Below are 19,168 nucleotides of genomic sequence, written 5' to 3'. Positions count from 1 at the left end.
CAGAATGCAGGTATTGTATAAATATGCTGTAAAGTATTCCTTTGAGCTGCATTTCAGCATGTACTGTACTTGTCTGTGGGTGTACATGTTTATTTAAATGAAGGGGTTAAATAGACCTGAAGCCTGTTTCCATGGCCACTCGATATGCAAAAATAAAAACAACACAACATTTACATGCAACTGTCTGTGGTTACAGTTCTACTTACAACCAATAAGCATTAATCCTCCTGAACTTTAAACAGACACGTGTGTGCAGGATTTAAAGACGCCACGCTGCACTTTGCTCGAGCTTCATAGCAACTCAGTCGCCAACACAGAGGGTGTCATTGTGCAAAGGCTTTGAATGAGGAAAAGATAACTTTATTTTGGGCTGCAACTCAAGATCATTTGCATTTATCTGCAAATTGCTTTCACAATTAATCGATTATTTGGTCCAAAAATGTCCGAAAAAAGTGAAAAATGTTCATCACAATTTCCTAAAACTAAGATGACGTCTTCATATGTCATAAAACAGACAAACAATGAGCTGGAACCAGGGATTTGTTTTGGTATTGTTGCTTGAAAAATTACAAAATGAAAATATTTTTTCTGTCGCTCACCTGATCATTAATCGTTGCAGCTCTACTTTATTTATTAATAGAATTGTGAGAAATCAGGCACGGACTACAAGTAGAACGGGACAGTATCTAAAGAATAAGTCCTCTTCCTCTGACTGTTTAGCTCGTCTTCAATAGTTAGTACTTCTACTGTATATTTTCTTTGTCTCTCTTTCTCAGGTGAAGCATAAAGGAAATCATTCTGACAGACAGGCATGTATTATGCATCACACAGAGCTGTCTGGGGATCCCTGCTGTATAGAATAATACCAAAGGAAGCTGTAATTGCTCATTATGTACAGACTGAGACAACCAAAAGTGGAAGAGTTTCCTCTTTTCGTATTAAGACTGCAAATAAACTGGTATTGAAAGTAAAGGGGTAATGTAATTATGAGTTCTGATTGCTCTTAAATGTATGTTATTGCACTGCAGCGGCCTTCAATCTGACTGACTTAAAAGAGAAAGCCTGGGGCAGCAACGGAGCCCGCCGAATGTTTGTGAATGAATGAAAAATTAATGAATCCTTGCTGAGCTACAAGTATCTGCATGAGCTATCTGAATTTACCGTCGGAGTATTAGCCCGCTGGCATGAGAAGCACGAGGGTCCATTATATTGTATTTGAAGCAAATCACAAGGAGGAAACTTTAACATTCAGCCACATGTTACTGAAGTGGCAGAGGGGAGACGAAAGTGTTTATTCATCGTTTCAGACCCCAGACGACTCCCCTAGGAAGTACCCGCATCTCCAGACATATCATCTTTTATTCATCGCCGTGGCAACTAATGAGCCCATCTCTGGATTCAGACTAAAAGGGGTGTCTAGCTGCCTTTTTCGGTCATAAAATAAGACACATTCTCCCGCAGCGTGAGGTATATTTGGGTTGGTGTGTCTGTTTTCACGCCCAGTGTGTGCAACAAAAGCTAATGTTTCACATTTTAACCCACGCTTAAACCCTCTCAGGCTTACACAACGGCCCGTAGCGGTGGCTCTGGATTCTAATTTACTTCTGATTTGTTTATGCACAGATGATGTTAGTGGTAGATACACGGGAATCAATACAAACAGTGTTTATTTGACGAGCGCGTAGCTCAGGAGGCGCAGATAGAACCCGAGCAGCAGCGACTGTAATAACATTATTCCCCAATCTCTCTCTCTCTTTCCCATGGAGTGCAGGAGACTGTCAGCTCACATAAACATTGAGAGTTAGAGAGAAGAGAAGTGAGCGGCAATGCATACCCCGTTCCACACTTTATTAACCATTTTCATTTTTCATATTCTAATCTTTTTAGCATCCTGCTCTGCCATCCCTCGCTTTCTGAAAGGCCTAATGTGATTGCTTCCTATCTCCACATGTCTGCTAAGTAATGGAGCCATCTTAAAATGATCCTTGTGCTGCAGGAGAAATACATTTATTTATTTTATAAATGCAGCATTACTTCTGGTTATTCAAACTGCACTTCGGCCAGATGTGATAGACGCTGACAGGGCTAGGATGTAGGCAGTGCTGCATCACACCATGCCTTTAACTGCAAGGAAACAAACTCTGCGATGAGTGGATTTACATTACAGATGTGATGGATCCTCACAAATCCATCTTTCCAAGAGTCCTAATCTACTAACGTGACCTCCAGCCTTCAGGTCGTGGCCTCCAGGAGTGATGTCAGACAGGAAATCAAAAATCCACACAAACACGTTTTAAGATGAATTCTGGCGGTGCACCAGTTGCCACTGACCATAAACTGCAAGTACCTTTTGTTGCATGTCGTGCCCCATCCCTCTGTCCCTCATTTATTTTCCTCTTTATAGCGTCAACTATCTAATAAAAGGAATGAAACGCCCAGTTTAATAAAAGAGATGAATTCTGTTTAATTTGGAGAGAGGGGGAGAAGTGGGCTCTGGCTGTCCTTGACTGACCTACAAGTATGTGTCACACTATCCACTGGGATAATAAGATGACACATATGTGGTCAGTGTTTTTGCAAAATTGATTTAAAAAAACAAAAAACTAAACTTTACAGCCCATTCCTCATACTACAGCTGACTACCAATCAGTCCCCCCCACCCCCCTTTTTTCCCCACTCCTCAGTGCAGGGAAGAGTCAGATTATGAGAGAATTCAATTCAATTCAATCGGCAGTATTACTGATAGTGATGACTCATCGCAGTGACGTCGTAAAACCATCAGCCAATCGGGGCTCGTCTGGGCTCTGACTCATTAATTAGAGAAGCAGACTGGGATGAACCTTGAAGAGCTGTCCAAGGGCAAAACAAGGACGATGGATGGCAAGTCTATTTTCATGGCAGTTATTGAGAGCATATCTGGCCTTGTTGATGGATAGTTGTTGTTTGGCAGTGTAATGCATTTAACTGGCCATCAGATGCTGCTTCTGCCGACGCTAAACACACACAGCGTCGGGTTTCCTCCAGGATTCTGTCGCTAAACATGATCGCTTTATGCAAATTGTATTAAAATCTTCTATGATATCATCCTGAGAATACGTGCATTTGTGTACTTAAAAGAAAGCATTTGCTCGTGCAAGCCAAAAGCAGACACGATGCATGATATGTGTGGACGTGTGTATAAATTAAAACCAGGGAGAGTTCCAAGCTCACAGGTCAAAGGTTGGATCCAGTCAAAGGGCTCATCATTTATTGGCAGATTCAAGCCATCAATCAGATTGACGGGCGCTCCGTTAGACTGAGGGGGCAGAGTAACTGATGCTGCTTCATAGCCATTGATGCGATTACTTCCTCCAAGGGCACAGTGGAGAGAGGCAGAATTAGCCTATTACATTCTCCCACAATACCTCTCTATCCTAATCAAATTTACAGTAAGGCTTTCGCATGTTCATCTGCTAAACTCAAATTCTCTGGAGCCATAAATAATGTGTAAACGCTAAAACAGATTCTGGCTCCAGCATCCATTCTCATCTTTGCTGACACAAGGGTTTTTGTGTGTGTGTGTGTGTGTGTGTGTGTGTGTGTGTGTGTGTGTGTGTGTGTGTGTGTGTGTGTGTGTGTGTGTGTATGTATGTGTGTGTGTGTGTGTGTGTGTGCGTGCGCATCCTCTCCATGGTAACCTTTAGAGAGCCCCAGACGTCATAGATCACTGGTTTTCTCTTCGCAGACAAGAAAGAGTAAAGGAGGAAGGGTAAGAGGATGACGGCAGTGATGGGCTGATGGAGGTGATAGGTAATTCTGCCTAATACCGTGGATGAGAAAAAAGCCAGTCTCTTAAGGGGGAAGAGTATCTTCACTGGATGACTGCCTCTGGGTTTATGAGGTAGGCGATATCGTCCTTTATCAATCCTCTGGAATGGTCGATTCTTTTCTCGTCAATGGACAGATCTTTGACTGATTGGGATTGTTCTAAGAATAGATTAGCTCACTTCCTGCGGTGCATTGAGGTCAAAGTATGCAACTATTGGCCACTGAAGAGTGATTCCAGGCACGTTTGTAGGAATGTATATTCATATGGTATTATACTTTGTATCAAAAATAAAGAATCCTTAATATTAAAGTAGCTCACAGCTTTGGCTTGATTTTAGTAAAAGAAATAAAAATACAACTGTTGAGAAAACTTGGCCTTTACAAGAGCAAGCAGTAGGAGATAGCGGGATGGCATACTGACCGACTTGGAGGATTCTAACGATCCGGAGGAGAGGGTGTCCCGACTGCTGCGGCTCTTGGAGCTGAGGTGCGGTGAAGATGACGGCGAGTCATCGATGTACGGCAGGATGTCGTGGTGCCTCCGCTGCTCCTCTGCGCGGTCTGCATCATAACCGTATGTGGGAGGGGTCCCGGTGAAATGACCCTCTGTGACGGGAGAAAACAAAACCTTAAGTTAGTATCTTTTACGTTCTTTCACACGAATCTAACGCAGACATCTTTTGCAAAAACACCAAAGACATGATAACTGTGAAGCTTTGTAAAGGTATGTGGGCAGTGGTAGGAGATATAAAACATACGTTTAGGTGATGGTCTATATATGGATAGCTTCAATCCATTGTTTAGATCCATGTCTTACATTTCCTGGTCATGCTCAAAGAAGGTTGTCATGCATCACAGAGTTCATTTTTCCAACACTAATTAATGCGGTTCTAAAAAACTGGGTCACACAAAATGAGTTCCCCCTGCATCTGTGTTCATGCCGCATGCAAAAGCGTAAAGCTCTGAGAGGAGGCACTTGAAGAGTCCGACGATTACAAACTGGGCCAAGGTTCAAATAATTTTAACACCGAGTGCAGCATCTCCGGGGATATTTTTCAGCAACCTCCCTCTGACCTGCTTCTGCTGTGGCCGCTATTACTTTCTCTGTTGGAAAATAACATCTCAGCCAGAACAAAGTGCTTCTGCGAGTGATTATGTGTGCTGCCCTTTACAGGAGAGGTGGGAGATAAAGGATGCAAACAAACTACAATTTGTTTGCATCCTATGTCACACACAAGTTGTGGCTTCCACTAAACCATGCTTTGGTGAGTTTAAACTGTTCAGCTTCCAGGAGGAGAGAGTACAGTCAGCGGTTCGGAGAATCTGGTGCGTAACAGCTGAGGGGAAGACATCACGCATCTCTGGATGTCAAAGAAGACCTGTTGCTCATCTCCTCCCACTCTAACATTCAACAGAGCCACACTTCTCAGAGAGCTGGCCGGGCCTCCTCTGTGCTGACTCAGACTAATAACATGAACGGCACTTTTTTAGAGTCACAGTCAGACACACAGACACGCAGAATACACTCCAGTTCATCAGAACACACACAGCTAACGTCTACTTAAGTACTTCGCGCCTCCATTGCATCTTCAATCTCTCTTTGGTTGTGTTTTATGAATTTCTGTCTTACACCAGCACATGCAAAGACATATGCTCTTAAAGTGGCAGATCATAGCGTGAGGAAAAAAACAAGAGAAAGAACAATGCCAGTGTGTTCAGGGCCCGTCTGACCTTCAGCCCACCCACCGCTCGCTCCGCGTACTCGCTGCCGCCTGTGGGTGGGTGCTGCCCACTGCGCCTGCTTCGACCAACGGCATCCTGCCGGGCAAAGACCAACATAGAGGCTCTGTGTGTGTGTGTGTGTGTGTGTGTGTGGCAAAAATGCAAACACTCTCTTCCCACAATGCAAAATCTTGCAAAGCAAACTGAGTAGTGTACTACACATTCTTCATTCCTTTTTAGTCTTCGTACGTGTTATTATTTTACAACTGCTGCAGTATTCTGTATTTGTGCCAGTTAGCATTACTGACTTAACCTTTTTAGAGTTTGTTAACAACAAAAACATTCAGAAGACAACATACTAACAAAATACAATGCATCATTTTAGGTCCGATTCACTGCTTGTCTAAAAATAAGGGGTGTGGATGTGAGTGGGTAGCATCATGGCATGTTTTTCTTTTTTTTGTTTCTCCACCGCACCTCTGTTTATTCATGTTAGGGAGTATAACCGACTACTTTTAATCTTCCTACAAACTTGCTTTGGAAAAATGCTGTCACTAGAAACACAGTGAGGTTTTGTTTTTGCGTGTGTGTGTGTGTGTGTGTGTGTGTGTGTGTGGAATGCCTGTCGTGCCCACACAACCTTGAGGACAGAAATATTGAGGATCCAAACAACAATTTTTAGGCTGTAACCACCTCACCAACCTTAGTTAAAAATGGGGCATATTCACAGACCTAAAAACCACAGTCATGAATAGTAATGATAAACTGTAGATAAAATATACACAATGCCAAATGAATCACTGCAGCCCTGACTCTGACTAAACAGTGTGCCTTCTAGAGAATGTATGACTTTAAGGTACAAAAGAAAACAAGGTAAATAACTCCAGTTAATCAGATTTGTACAGATAAAACAGTCCAGAGGTTTTCTATTATACACAGACTAAGGATTCATAAAGGAATTTACTAACTTACAAAACAGTTGAGACCATTACTAGTCTGCCAATTTAATAAAGTGTTCAAACCAGTAGTTTCCAGAGGGGGAGGGACTGAGCTGTCCCAACAACATGTCTGTTAATGGGTCACTATAGCCTGTGGACGTCAAACACTAGGCTTTAGTCTGTCCACGTCTGACCTCATCTCGGCCCAGACGCTGCTTCTAACGCCGCCTTGAGTCAGTTTCTCTCTGTCGGTCTCTCACGCTCGCTGTTTGTATGCCCCTGTATCTCCGCATATATCTAACTGCCTCTTTCTTTATCTTTTGCTGTCTCTTCTCTCCATCCTTCTTGTGAACAGATCACTTGTGTTTCCCGCTGATTTGTGGCCTCCACCACAGCTGGCCTGTTCATCCCCATGCTGCTCACAGATCAGCATCTTCCCCTCCTCTCTTGTTTCACAAACAAATCCCTCCTCAGGAAAAGAATAAACTGCAAATATGACCAAAAAGCTAATATACACACACACACACACACACACACACACACACACACACACACACACACACACACACACACATTGATTTCTTCCTGGAGCTATTGGCAAAATACACAAGATATAAAACACACACTCCTGCAAAATGTTTACGTGGAAACAGAGTTTTGGAGGGAAGCAGGTCTTTTTCCTGCTGCAGGTGGAAAACTACAATCACACTGGGAATAGCTGGTGCTCCGCAGCCATGGCAACACATGGGTCTTTCCAAAACAATATCACAGGCAGGTCAGGGGTATCAGGGTTTCAGGGTGTCATGTGACGCGGATCTGTTGACGGGACGTCCTGTATAATAGAAGACTTTAGGATTCAAGTACTGTTGGTGGGAGCTGTTTGGAACTGTTAAGTCATTACTGTGTGATGCATAATGAAGGGGATTTTTTGGAGCTTAATATACTTTGAAAGGAATGGATTGTGCATCTGGTTTTGTGTTTTGTGTTCAACTCTCACGGTACCTGAGAAGACTAGGGCTTGGTCTTGAACCTAAAAGTTGGCACTGAATATCTGATTAGATTTATAATGCTTTATTTGATCAGATCGTTCTTGCTTCTTTTGTTAAAGGAATAGTTCAACATTTTGGGAAATTAGTTTTCTTGAGAAGTTCTATGACACTTTTAATGTTTGTATGCAAGATATGGAGTTAAACACACAACATAGTTGGCTTAGCTTAGCATAAAGACTGAAAGCAGCGGGAAACGGCTAGCCTGGCTCTGCCCAAATGTAAGGCCTACGAGCACTTCTAAACTCGCCATTTAACATCACTTGACAATTATTTTTACACTTCAAACAAACAAGATTCTTTTTCTTTTTTGTGAGCTTTTAGAGATGCCGGACAGCAGTGGGCGAGGCTGGCTTTCCCCCCCTGCTTCCAGTCTTTATGCTAAGCTAAGCTAATCACAAGCTGGCTGTAGCTTCATATTTAGCGTACAGACACGAGAGAGCAATCAAGCTACTTGTTTTACTCTCAGCAAGAAAGCTGAATAAGCGCATTTCTCAAAATGCCGAACTAAAGAAAAACCTTTTTATATTCCTCAAAGTCAGTAAAGACAATAGTATTGGACATTTTAAAATGATACCGAGCACTAGGAGACCTGCAGAAAGAGTTTCTCTTTTGTTGGTGCCTCATTAGCTGTTTTAAGTGTACAATATGTTGTTAGCTCTACCACAGTGTCGTAGTTTTGAGAGGCAACTCAACACACGTTCTGTCACTATTTATTATTTGTCTCATGCTACCTCTTTGCTCTTTTCTTTGACTGTGTCTCAGTCTTTTTATGTTCTTAATCTCAGCCATAATGGATACAATATGTATTCATACATTGCTAAAGTACAATCGCTTTAGAATGAGCTGACCCTTTATTTGCCTTACTCCTTTTCACACATACAAGGAATTAAAAGGCTTGTCTGACAAAGGAAACAATTGTTGCCCAAATCCCTGCAATGCTGCAGGAAAGGAGGGGTGGGAATTAAAAAAACGAGCCACCGTTGAGGCAGAAATAATTATGAAAACTATAATAATAAGGAAGAAAATGATGAATAGCAATAAAGAGAAAGAAGACAATGTGACAGACTGAGAGCCATGAAATTGGAGAGAGACAGAGGGGAGTGACTCTCAAAGGAGGCATAAGATATCCTCGATAGTAAGAGTCTCCATCCCCCCATCACGCTTTCCTCTCAGCATGGCCGTCATAAATCTGGCCCGGCTGCTGAGGCCTTTAGAGAAGGAGGCCTGTCATCCTAATAGTGCCAATATAACCCCACCCCACACACACAATTCACACACTTACCTTAAAGCCCCACCCAGCCCCATAGGATCCTAATGTTACGCTACAACAGTCTCTCATAATCCTGCTATTTGATGAAAGGAGACTGTAATCAGAGATCGAATGGTGTGTTTTAATGGCTTCCTACAGCCCGCCCCCACCCCACCCTACCACACATTAAATCTGATTCATATACAGTGTGCTGGATTTAGGAGCGCTAAGCTTATTTAGAAGTCTGGATACGGGAGATAAATAAGATGCACCCCCGTCTCCCAAATTACAGCCCCTCAAAAATGGTGTAAAACACATATGCAGTGGTGTACTGTAAACTATGATGGAAGGAGAAGTGGGGTGAGAGTTGCTGTAAGGAGAGGGAAAGAAAGAGATAAAGCACCCCTTCCCCAGAGTTCCTACATCCCCTTAAATATCCAATTTAGAGACAATTTAACACAGAAGAGAGGGGGCTGGTAGACGAGTGAAAGTGGAAAGCTGTGGAAATTAAAGTGAAGGCTCAGCTACAGCATCGCTGGGGGGGACAGACATGGCGTCAAATGAACAGCGTCTCACTCATAATCCTCCCGCGACTGCACGGGCACTTGACAGCAGTTAATTTGATAAATGCCACTATCTTGTCATTAGAGGGCAGAAGACGCAGAGTGTCACAAATTGAACGGGTGACTCTATTCTTGAAAGTCCTCGATATCTCTATGTAAGGCGTGGAAATCTGGAGGTGTGGCTCCTTTTACCCACTCAGAAGACACAGCTATGGGGACAGTTTACAGAGGAATTATTCGCTTTCACTTGAGGTCACAATGGGCAGTTTGCATCTCTCAGTAGAAACCATTAAGTGCAACTAGATTGAGACTCTCACAAGATAAATATGAATCCTAAAGGCATTCTATAAAGAATTATCGCAAATGATACGACTGCTGTGTAATAAGCAAATTGTGTATTTGGCTACATAAATTATCATCCCCGCAGATGCAATGTGTCCCCGGAAGCTTGTTTTACTTGATGAAGTATCACTCCTTTGAGAGGACCAAAGGAGCACGCATTCCCTATATGAAGGCAGCGACTTCCCTCATCTCGTTTTTCAATTTATCACAAATATTACTTCAACCAGCAACCACAGCCGCCTGAGTGTCTATCTGCTGGTGAATTCCTTGTTCCAGCTCCCTGGCATTATCAACATTACTCAAGTTGAGAAATCATAATAAACCAATTTGTTTCCTGGAGGTAATCTCTCTGCCTCAGCAGCAGCAGCCGGTTTCATTTATTAAGCTGGGATGATCGCCAAATCAAAACGTTGCTCCTTTAAAAGCAAACATCGCCCCCTGCGGTGATGTAATCATCCCTTTGTCTCAGGATGGAGGGATGAGAGGCAAAACAGGGATGAAAGCAAAAGGTTACGTAGAAAAATTCCTGAAATCACATCACTGGAGGAAGAGAGATGAGCAGAGGAATGAGGATATCTATGTGCGCGTGCAGCGGCGCTGTGTTTACCATGTGGCTTCACGATGCTACGGTTTGTGCTACAAGCTTTTTTTGTTATATGTTTGAATGTGTGTGTGTGGATTTGTGAGTTTTCCTAAACTACTCATGGCGACAGATGTTTGTCCATGTTTCTCCGTGTCATAAATATCTGCCACAGGGAAAGAAGCAATGTCAGATACGACAGCCAGGCTGCTAGCATTGATGAGATGCACCTGTAGTATCGCCTGTGGCTGCTCAGTATGCTGCTTACTGTGATCCAAAAGAAAACAACTGTTTAAGTATTGGTAGTGTCATAGTAGTAGTAGTAGTAGTAGTAGTAGTAGCAGTAGCAGTAGTAGTAGTAGTAGCAGTAGTAGTAGCAGTGGTAGTAGTAGTAGTAGTAGTAGTAGTAGCAGTAGTAGCAGTAGTAGCAGTGGTAGTAGTAGTAGTAGTAGTAGTAGTAGTAGTAGCAGTAGTAGCAGCAGTAGTAGTAGTAGTAGTAGTAGTAGTAGTAGTAGTAGTAGCAGTAGTAGTAGAAGCAGTAGTAGTAGTAGTAGCAGTAGTAGCAGTAGTAGTAGCAGTAGTACTACCAGTAGTAGTAGTAGTAGTAGTAGTAGTAGTAGCAGTAGTAGTAGTAGCAGTAGTAGTAGCTGTAGTAGTAGCAGTAGTAGTAGCAGTAGTAGTAGCAGTAGTAGTAGTAGTAGTAGTAGTGTAGTAGCAGTAGTAGTAGTAGTAGCAGTAGTAGTAGTAGTAGTAGTAGTAGTAGTAGTAGTAGTAGTAGTAGTAGTAGTAGTAGTAGTAGTAGTGGTAGTAGTAGTAGTAGTAGTAGTAGTAGTAGTAGTAGTAGCAGCAACAGGAGTAGTAGTAGCAGTAGTAGTAGTAGTAGCAGTAGTAGTAGTAGTAGTAGCAGTAGTAGCAGCAGTAGTAGTAGTAGTAGTAGTAGTAGTAGCAGCAGTAGCAGCAGTAGTAGTAGCAGTAGCAGTAGCAGTAGTAGTAGTAATAGTACAGATGTACAACTAATTGTATAAAGCCTTTTGTGGCTCCAGAAAGGAGCTGCACAAAATCTGATACTTTGTCTCGAGTGATGGCAGCGTCGATTAGCGGTGTGGAGTTAGAAAGAAGTGAGTTCAGCACACATGGAGGCTACATTAGCTGCTACTATAACACACCTGAACCTCTGACCGAAAACTGAAACTTGAAAGCTTAAATAAAAGCATGTATTGGTGACACAATGATTCTTAATCAACAAAAATTGACTTTTGAAAAGTTTAGCGCGGCATGCAATGATTACTTTTGCTTAGTGACTAATCTGCTGATTACTTGTTTGATTCATCTATAAATGATGCCCATCACATTTGTCTAACAGTTTAAAACCCAAAGTTATTCAAATCACATTGATATAATGCAGAGAGAAGCAGAGAAAAGCAACACATTCTGCGTTTCATTAGCCTCATCCTTATAGATAGAGTTTACAGGAGTTTGCTGCCAGAAATTATTGCATCACTGTCATATGTCAGGTGTGAAATATAGGAAAGTAAACACGAAGGGAGACCAGGAGTAGAACAGAAAAAGGATTTGATAAAAAGGAAGATGGATGAAAAGAGACAGAAAGTAGAAAACACAAGTTGACAGGCAGGTGGAAGATATATACAGAAGAAAACACAAAAATAAATATAATTACAGTGGAACTAAAGACATGTACACAAAGATAATTACACAACAAATCATAGACACGTTGTGTACGTTGTGACTGTTTCCCTTGGCGCTGTGTGTTTTACATCCTCCTCTGCACCCACCGCTGCTCTCCCTCTCTGTCTCAGTCTACATCTTTTCTATTCTCTCGCTCCTTCCTGCCGCCGCTGCCTTTGATCACACAAGACTTTCAAGAAGAACGCTCTCCTGTCTCAGTGGACACATGCTCAGCCACACACACACACACACACACACACACACACACACACACACACACACACACACACACACACACACACACACACACACACACACACACACTCACACTCACACATCACTCTATGCTCATCCTACCAGACAAACCTTTGATTCCAAAAGCGTCTGTCGTGTCTTCTCTGTCAACTGCTAAAGTCATTAGGAAAGAGACTCATTACCCCAACCCCCGAAGCATTATGGGCGAAATAAGCGTTCAAATTGCTGCAAAATCACACAGAGACTGATTAATAATACAGCATGCTAAATTACCAGCTCCGCTCTGGAACGTGGACGGCACTCATTAGACTGCGGTTTATACAGGCAAAGATGGTTATGTGTGATGAAAAATAGAAGACGCTTGGCTTTTAGGACGGTAGACTGTGGGAATTTAGCGTAGAGGGTCTTTAGTGGTATTTACGGTATGTGTATTGTCTGAGGGTATAAACAATAATAACACATTTATATCTGCTCTGTCCTTTCACATTTTAATTATAATATTCTGTACATATTTTTTATTACATTCTTTTTTCTATATTTATATTTCTTGTACACAATTTTTTTATTTGTATTTTAAAGAAGTTTTCTTTTTAGTAATATTTCTGTATTTGCTCTTATTTTTAATTTCTCCTACTGTGTTTATGTATGCACCATTACACACTAAAGCACATTCTTTGTATGTGAAAACCTGCTTGGCAATAAACCAAATTCTGATTCTGATTACACAACAGGAGCTTTCTTTCTCTAACTTTCTTTTTCTAAATACTAACTTTTCTCAGCATCCTTCGCCTTTTTCTGCCTTCTTCTCATTTCCTTTCCACGTTGGCCTTTGCAGGAGCCAGTCTGCGATCTCGCCACAGCAGTAAATCTTGAGGGCAGACCTAAGCCCTCTGACACTCTCTTTAATGCATCATGAGCACCATTGCAATTGCGTGCGTTTCAGTGTGGGCGGAGAGCAGCCTCATTAATTTATCTCCACCGAAGCTGGCACTTAAACCTCCATTGCTATCTACAAAACACTCTGCGGCCCACCATAAGTAATGTGCGGGTTTTAAATGATCTAATGTGCTTGATAAAATTAGAATGAATGGGACTGAAAGGAATGCTATTTCTTCATCTTTGCAACAGTTTTTGAACTTTAAATATGCTAACAAATACCCCAAAAGGCAAACGTGTGTCATCTGATACCATTCGATCTAATAAGCAATTAGCGAATATCGACCAACATTTTGGCTTGGCTGATTTATTTATTTATAGTTAGAAAAGTTCAAATTATTGCAAAACTTAAATTCTCCAGCCACGCTAGCTGCTCTATTAGGGTGTACTTAGGGTACGGTGGTGCTTTGAGCTAAATGTTAATGTCAACATGCTAACATGCTCATGATAACATGCTGTTAAAATTATACTGTTTGACAAGTATAATGTTTATCATGTTCGCCATCTAGTCAAACGTGATAAGCATGCTAACATTTGCTAATAAATACAAAGTATACCAGAGGCTAATGGGAATCCGCAAATGCCACCCTCATGGTGGCACTAGAGGTAAAGTTAGAGGCCATTAGGATTCATCCTATGGGGGACAACAGATATATGTGCACAAGTTCATGAAAATCCATCTAGGAGTTGTTGAGATATTTCAGTCTGGACCAAAGTGGAGGACTGATTGACCAACCAACATTGCATCTACAGAGCCGCTAGCGTGGCTACTAAAAAGAGAACATACGAAAATCCCGTATATCAAGATTTTACCACATACATTCACAGGTGTTAAGTGTTTTCATGTGTGGAGGGTGGAGGGTGGAGGCACTCAAGGCCCAAACCAGAGCAAAGGTTGGAGGTTAGAGGTTAACGCATTGGAAGGGTAGGGACAAAGGTCACATGGGTTTTGTGTTACCATGTGTGCATATGTGTGTGTGTGTGTGTGTGTGTGTGTGTGTGTGTGTGTGTGTGTATCCATGTATGCCTCGAGCAGGGGAGCTGAAATCCAATTAACTAACAGTATTACTACTTCAATCAATAAAATCACTAGCTAAAGAATGAACCCTGGACTTTATTAGTTATTGACAACACATACCTCCCATTAGAAATACTGTCATGTCTTGATGTCCTGAAGGTGTCTCTACTCAACCGGACCAAAGTGGCTCACTCAACAAGCCGTTAAAGAATTATATAGAATTAGAAAGAAATATACAACTAAATCTATATCTGTCTGAATCAGGTCTCTAATCTGGATTGAATGATACAAAGTGGGTGTCATGCTTCTGTGGAGGTATTATGATACATTACATGATGGAGGGAGGGTTTGGGATTATTTGTTTTCCATAAGTATAGCAGTATAGTCTATCATTTTAGACACACTACATTTCCTTAATCTCATCTGTCTATTGATCTCACCCTAAAGCTTACTGTACATAAGGATAACCATTCTCCACATTTCATTTGGCTTTGTTTTAGCCGGGCTCCCGTTTCACTTCATCCAGTCTGACTGAGCCTCATGATGTGAAAACAGAAGTTACAAAGTACTGAGTGATTGTTCCCCGTCAACATCTGACGTGTGATTTGACACTTTGAAGTGATCATTGATTAATGATGGGTGCACCACCACGACTCCTCCTCCATTTGGAGACACTGTGCTGACAGTTGGCAAAGACGAATGATTGGGTAATAATCTATGACAGGCCACAATATTCCGCAAATAAAAGGTACATTATGCGTCTGAGTGACACTGATATTCAATAGGGGTCTACTCAGTTCAGTTTATTTGTACTACATCATTTCCAAATCCAAACACACATGTAATTATACATATAAGTATTACTCCTATTACTACAACTGATCGTGCTATATCCAAATCTATTTAGTTTATTAGGTTACTGTACTTAGAAAATAGGCCCTTACATCTTCTTAAGGACGAGCAGTTGTGGTGGAAATTAAGTACATACGTACAATTTGCTGGTACTTTTTATGCAACGTTGTACTTATACTACACAATTTATCGTTTCCTGCCACTTGCCCACTGCCAGCTGGGATTGGCTCCCAGCCCCATGACCCTCAAGGATAAATGGGTATAGCTGATGGATGGATGGATTACAGATTAAGCCACCCAGCAGTATATGAAGTAGTTACCATTAACACCACATTTACCAGTTGCATAATTAAAGTCATTTATTGCTGTATTCTGTAAAATCAGAAGCTTTTACTTTTAGCACTTTAAATACATTTTAATACCAATATTACTTGAGTACAAATTGGAATGCATGATTTGTTCACTGAGGTATTGCTACCTTTACTCAAGCGAAAGTACTTCTTCCACCATAGGAGGTTGGGTTCACCGTTAAACAACAGATCAAGACCAAGTCATTAAAATGCTTTGTTAGTTCCCCAGGAGAAGTGATTCTATAAGAGCTGTGTTGGTTTTATGTGCTCATGCATAACACTTTCTATTACTTACTGCACTTATGTACAGTGGTTGTGAGTTTAATGGTTATTGGATTATGGTATATATACTGTTTAGGTGGCGCAGGGCTGCATAATGGGAATACAGTCTGGCAGCACATCAGACGCCAAACTAGCATCAGCCAGCTGGAAGGTGTGGCTACTTCCACACACTGTGAGAAGCTTGGTGATAATCCAAATGTAAAGCCAGTGTCAATGCATTAATCGCTTATTTGTTAAGTTTTGAGGAGTGTGCTACAGTAGCACGTGCAGAGTTTCAGAATTGTGTAAAGCCCCACCATAGAAGTGCCTACTGCTTCCTCTCCAGTGCAGGACTAAGCTCTGAAACCCTCGGTGAAGACGTAATGAAGGAAAGTGCAAATGGCTCATGTGTTCTTCCAACCATGCTACTTGAAACCACATCCAATTATTTGATGTACTTCATACAGTAGGTCGACATTCAATAAGTATGTGTTCCATTACTCCATCTCTAAGGCACATCACATCATCCCCATTACAATCCCCGGGGTCCTGTAACGCAGGTAATGTTGCACTCCTGCTGCTGCTGTTGCTGAGAGTGTCTCTAAGAAACCAGGCCTCAGAACTCCTGCAAAACCTTTTTGCCAAACAACTGAGCATTTGCCTCTCTATAAAATACTGCACTTAGCTTCATACGGCCATTAAAACTGTCAGACAGGCATACATTATTAAGGCAAATGTGACAGTGGGCAGCAAAATCTCATATAAAATGATGATTAAATTTGGTCATTTGAGACAAAGCCGGATATCATTAAGAATCACAATGAAATATTATTTGAACACTTCTTTAGACTGATGTATTTCCTGTCAAGCCAGGATGTTACATTTGTGAGCTGGGATTGTTCAAAACTGTTAACCAATGGGAAATCAGTTCTGTAGTTTGATGGGAGGGATTCTCCCAAACTTGGAAATCATTTTATAATCTTTTTTTCTTTTCTTTTTCAAATTAAGCAAATCAGTTCAATAAAAGAAACCCATTGAATGAACACTTACTTTATATAGTGGAATAAAGCCAAAAATGTAAGAACGGGGTACTTTCGGTCATTCAATTTCATTAAGTGCATGACGACTGAATATGCAGGAACCCTTTGCTTCAGAAATGCAACACTGTGACACTTATCAATCACCACAATCACATATGCTGAATCCAATCTGAACAGGCTACACTCCGTTTACCTTAACCCTGTTCCCTCTCCCACGGCTCCCGGCTCAGACATCACGGCCGGCAGCGGCGCTTATCATCGGCACACAGCAGAACGAGCACAAAGGCCCCGATCTGCCTAATCTCTGGTCAAACACAAGCCGCGGAATCATCGCTGCTCGGGGCAATAAACTGCTGCTTTATGCCGGAGCTGTTCAGGGGACACGCGTTAGGACTTTGCTAAACGGACCATAGAGATTTGTCAAAGCACATCTCCAGGGGAACTGTTGCCTTGGTAACCACAGCCAACAGGAAGAGCATTTCAGTTCTGATTAGGTAACCTGTCAAGATGTAGAGGAGGCTTTTATTCATGCTACTTAGGAAATATAAGCAGAAGGAATTAAGTATCCCAAGTGAATTTGAAATGAAAGGTTATTTTTTTTGTTCACTTTAGGAAACCCCTCGAAAAGACGGATGTTTGGCTCATGTATACTTCAAAAGCACATTTGGTTTCCTCTGCACACACACTTCTAACCTGCATCTGCCGGCCTTATTATTTGTTTCTTGACATCCACCAAGAGGTCAAGATCAACCGACTCAAAAGTATTATGGTAAGCAAAACAAATTGTAAGATTGTGTTCCACCATAAGGTAAACTGTCATTATAGCATCCTTTTAACTCATTTCTCACTCGATCCGATGTCTGCCATGGAATTTCTGTGGCCTCCATCTCTTCTTCTCTAATCTTCTCCTCCTCCCCCTTTCTCTCCTTCCCCCTCTTTATGCTGGCACTGGGCCAGTCTGACTATCTGCCACTTTCAATCGTCCCAGCAGCATCAATTACCTGAATTCAGCACTCACAATATTCCCATAATGCCTCTAAAACCTACACACACACACACACACACACACACACACACACACACACACACACACACAACACACACACACACACACACACACACACACACACACACACACACACACACACACTTACAACATACATGCCTCGCCCCCACACTCATGAGATACTAGAACGTATTCACACTTTCAAAAACCTAGACTCTCAGCCTTTCGCTGTTCATGTGTACGCACACACACACGCACATTTTCACAGAATGAGGACACTGAATAATTAGGGAGATGAAAAGAAACAGAGCCTACACAGACAGTCATTTCAATTATCTCTATTCCTCTGGCTGTCTGGCTGCTGTCTCTTGAAGGTTACGGGCTCAGCTCACCACGGTCTCCTCTGGGACTTAGTCATGAGGAACCAGTTTGCCAATTTGATTCCCCTCCACTCAGGACCCCATGCTTGACCTCATCAATGTGCTGAAGAACCGCTGTGTCTCCATCCCACCTCGGCTGTCTGGACCAGGCAAAGCAATTCATACTCCTCTGGTGTTGTGACAGAATCCACAATATACTTGTGATGTTAGGACCATCACTGGTGAGCAGCTAAGCCGACTGCATGGCATTTTTTGTCTCAATACGGCCGCACCGTGATATGATATGATAAACAGAGATGTTTGAATGAAGCAAACCTCGTCTCCACCCCTCACTCCCACTCCTAAATCCTCCCAGGTATTTATTGGATGTGTTCATCCCAGGCCTGGTCTCCTAGGAAACAGGACCTAGCAGGTACACACAGGAAGCTGCGAGTAGACCTGTGCATATTTGTGTGTGCGTGTGCTCTTTATCTGCTTCCCTCTGGAAACGCATGCAGGCACACTGTCCTTCATGGCTCTGCCGCAAGGACACGACTCATGATAACCCAATGTCAAACCGACAGTTAACACTTACACATGAACACAGGCTGACACAGGAAATATGTTCCAAATAAGAAAACAAACACAAGCGCACACATAGATAGACACAAGGCCCGCACAAATAGAAGCAGAGCACATGTGGTTCTATGTGGCAGGATCATACATATATGCATGGTAACATTAAATAAAACCTCAGTGTGTTGTGTAATAAACGCATGGATACAACAAGCAATGGGAAAAAAGCACCGGACATAACTGTAGGAGATTCCTCAAGGAGAGGAAACATCCCTTCCCATCAATCCATCGGACCATCGACTGTCCACCCATCCATCTCATTCAATCAAGAGATCAGTTTGAACATGAAGGAATTACTACACGAAATATAGATACATTTGCTCCACCAGCAGTTCATTTCTTAGAAGCCCCAGTTTCACATCTAAGTGAAAAATGTGCCCTGTGGGAATAACTGCTGCATCACATATTCTCACTGTTTAGACACAGTGAAGCATGGAGTGTGAAGTATACACAAGCATCTTTCCCATTGGGGATGAGGCGGACATGTCCCCCTCCCTTTTCAAAATCCCACGTCTCATT

The 19,168-nt window shown here is 42.1% G+C and overlaps 1 protein-coding gene across 1 annotated transcript in view; it reads right to left on the bottom strand.

Moving 5' to 3' along the window:
- The window catches only part of bcr (BCR activator of RhoGEF and GTPase), an 80,209-nt gene that overhangs the window by 31,667 nt on the left and 29,374 nt on the right, over positions 1–19,168 (bottom strand). The window contains exon 2 of the mRNA XM_029444298.1: positions 4,229–4,413. Coding sequence (XP_029300158.1) covers positions 4,229–4,413 — 185 coding nt within the window. The remainder of the gene's footprint in view (positions 1–4,228; positions 4,414–19,168) is intronic.

Source organism: Cottoperca gobio, chromosome 12, assembly GCF_900634415.1.
Source record: "Cottoperca gobio chromosome 12, fCotGob3.1, whole genome shotgun sequence".
Classification (NCBI taxonomy): domain Eukaryota; kingdom Metazoa; phylum Chordata; class Actinopteri; order Perciformes; family Bovichtidae; genus Cottoperca; species Cottoperca gobio.
This window is presented reverse-complemented; position numbering and strand designations above follow the sequence as displayed.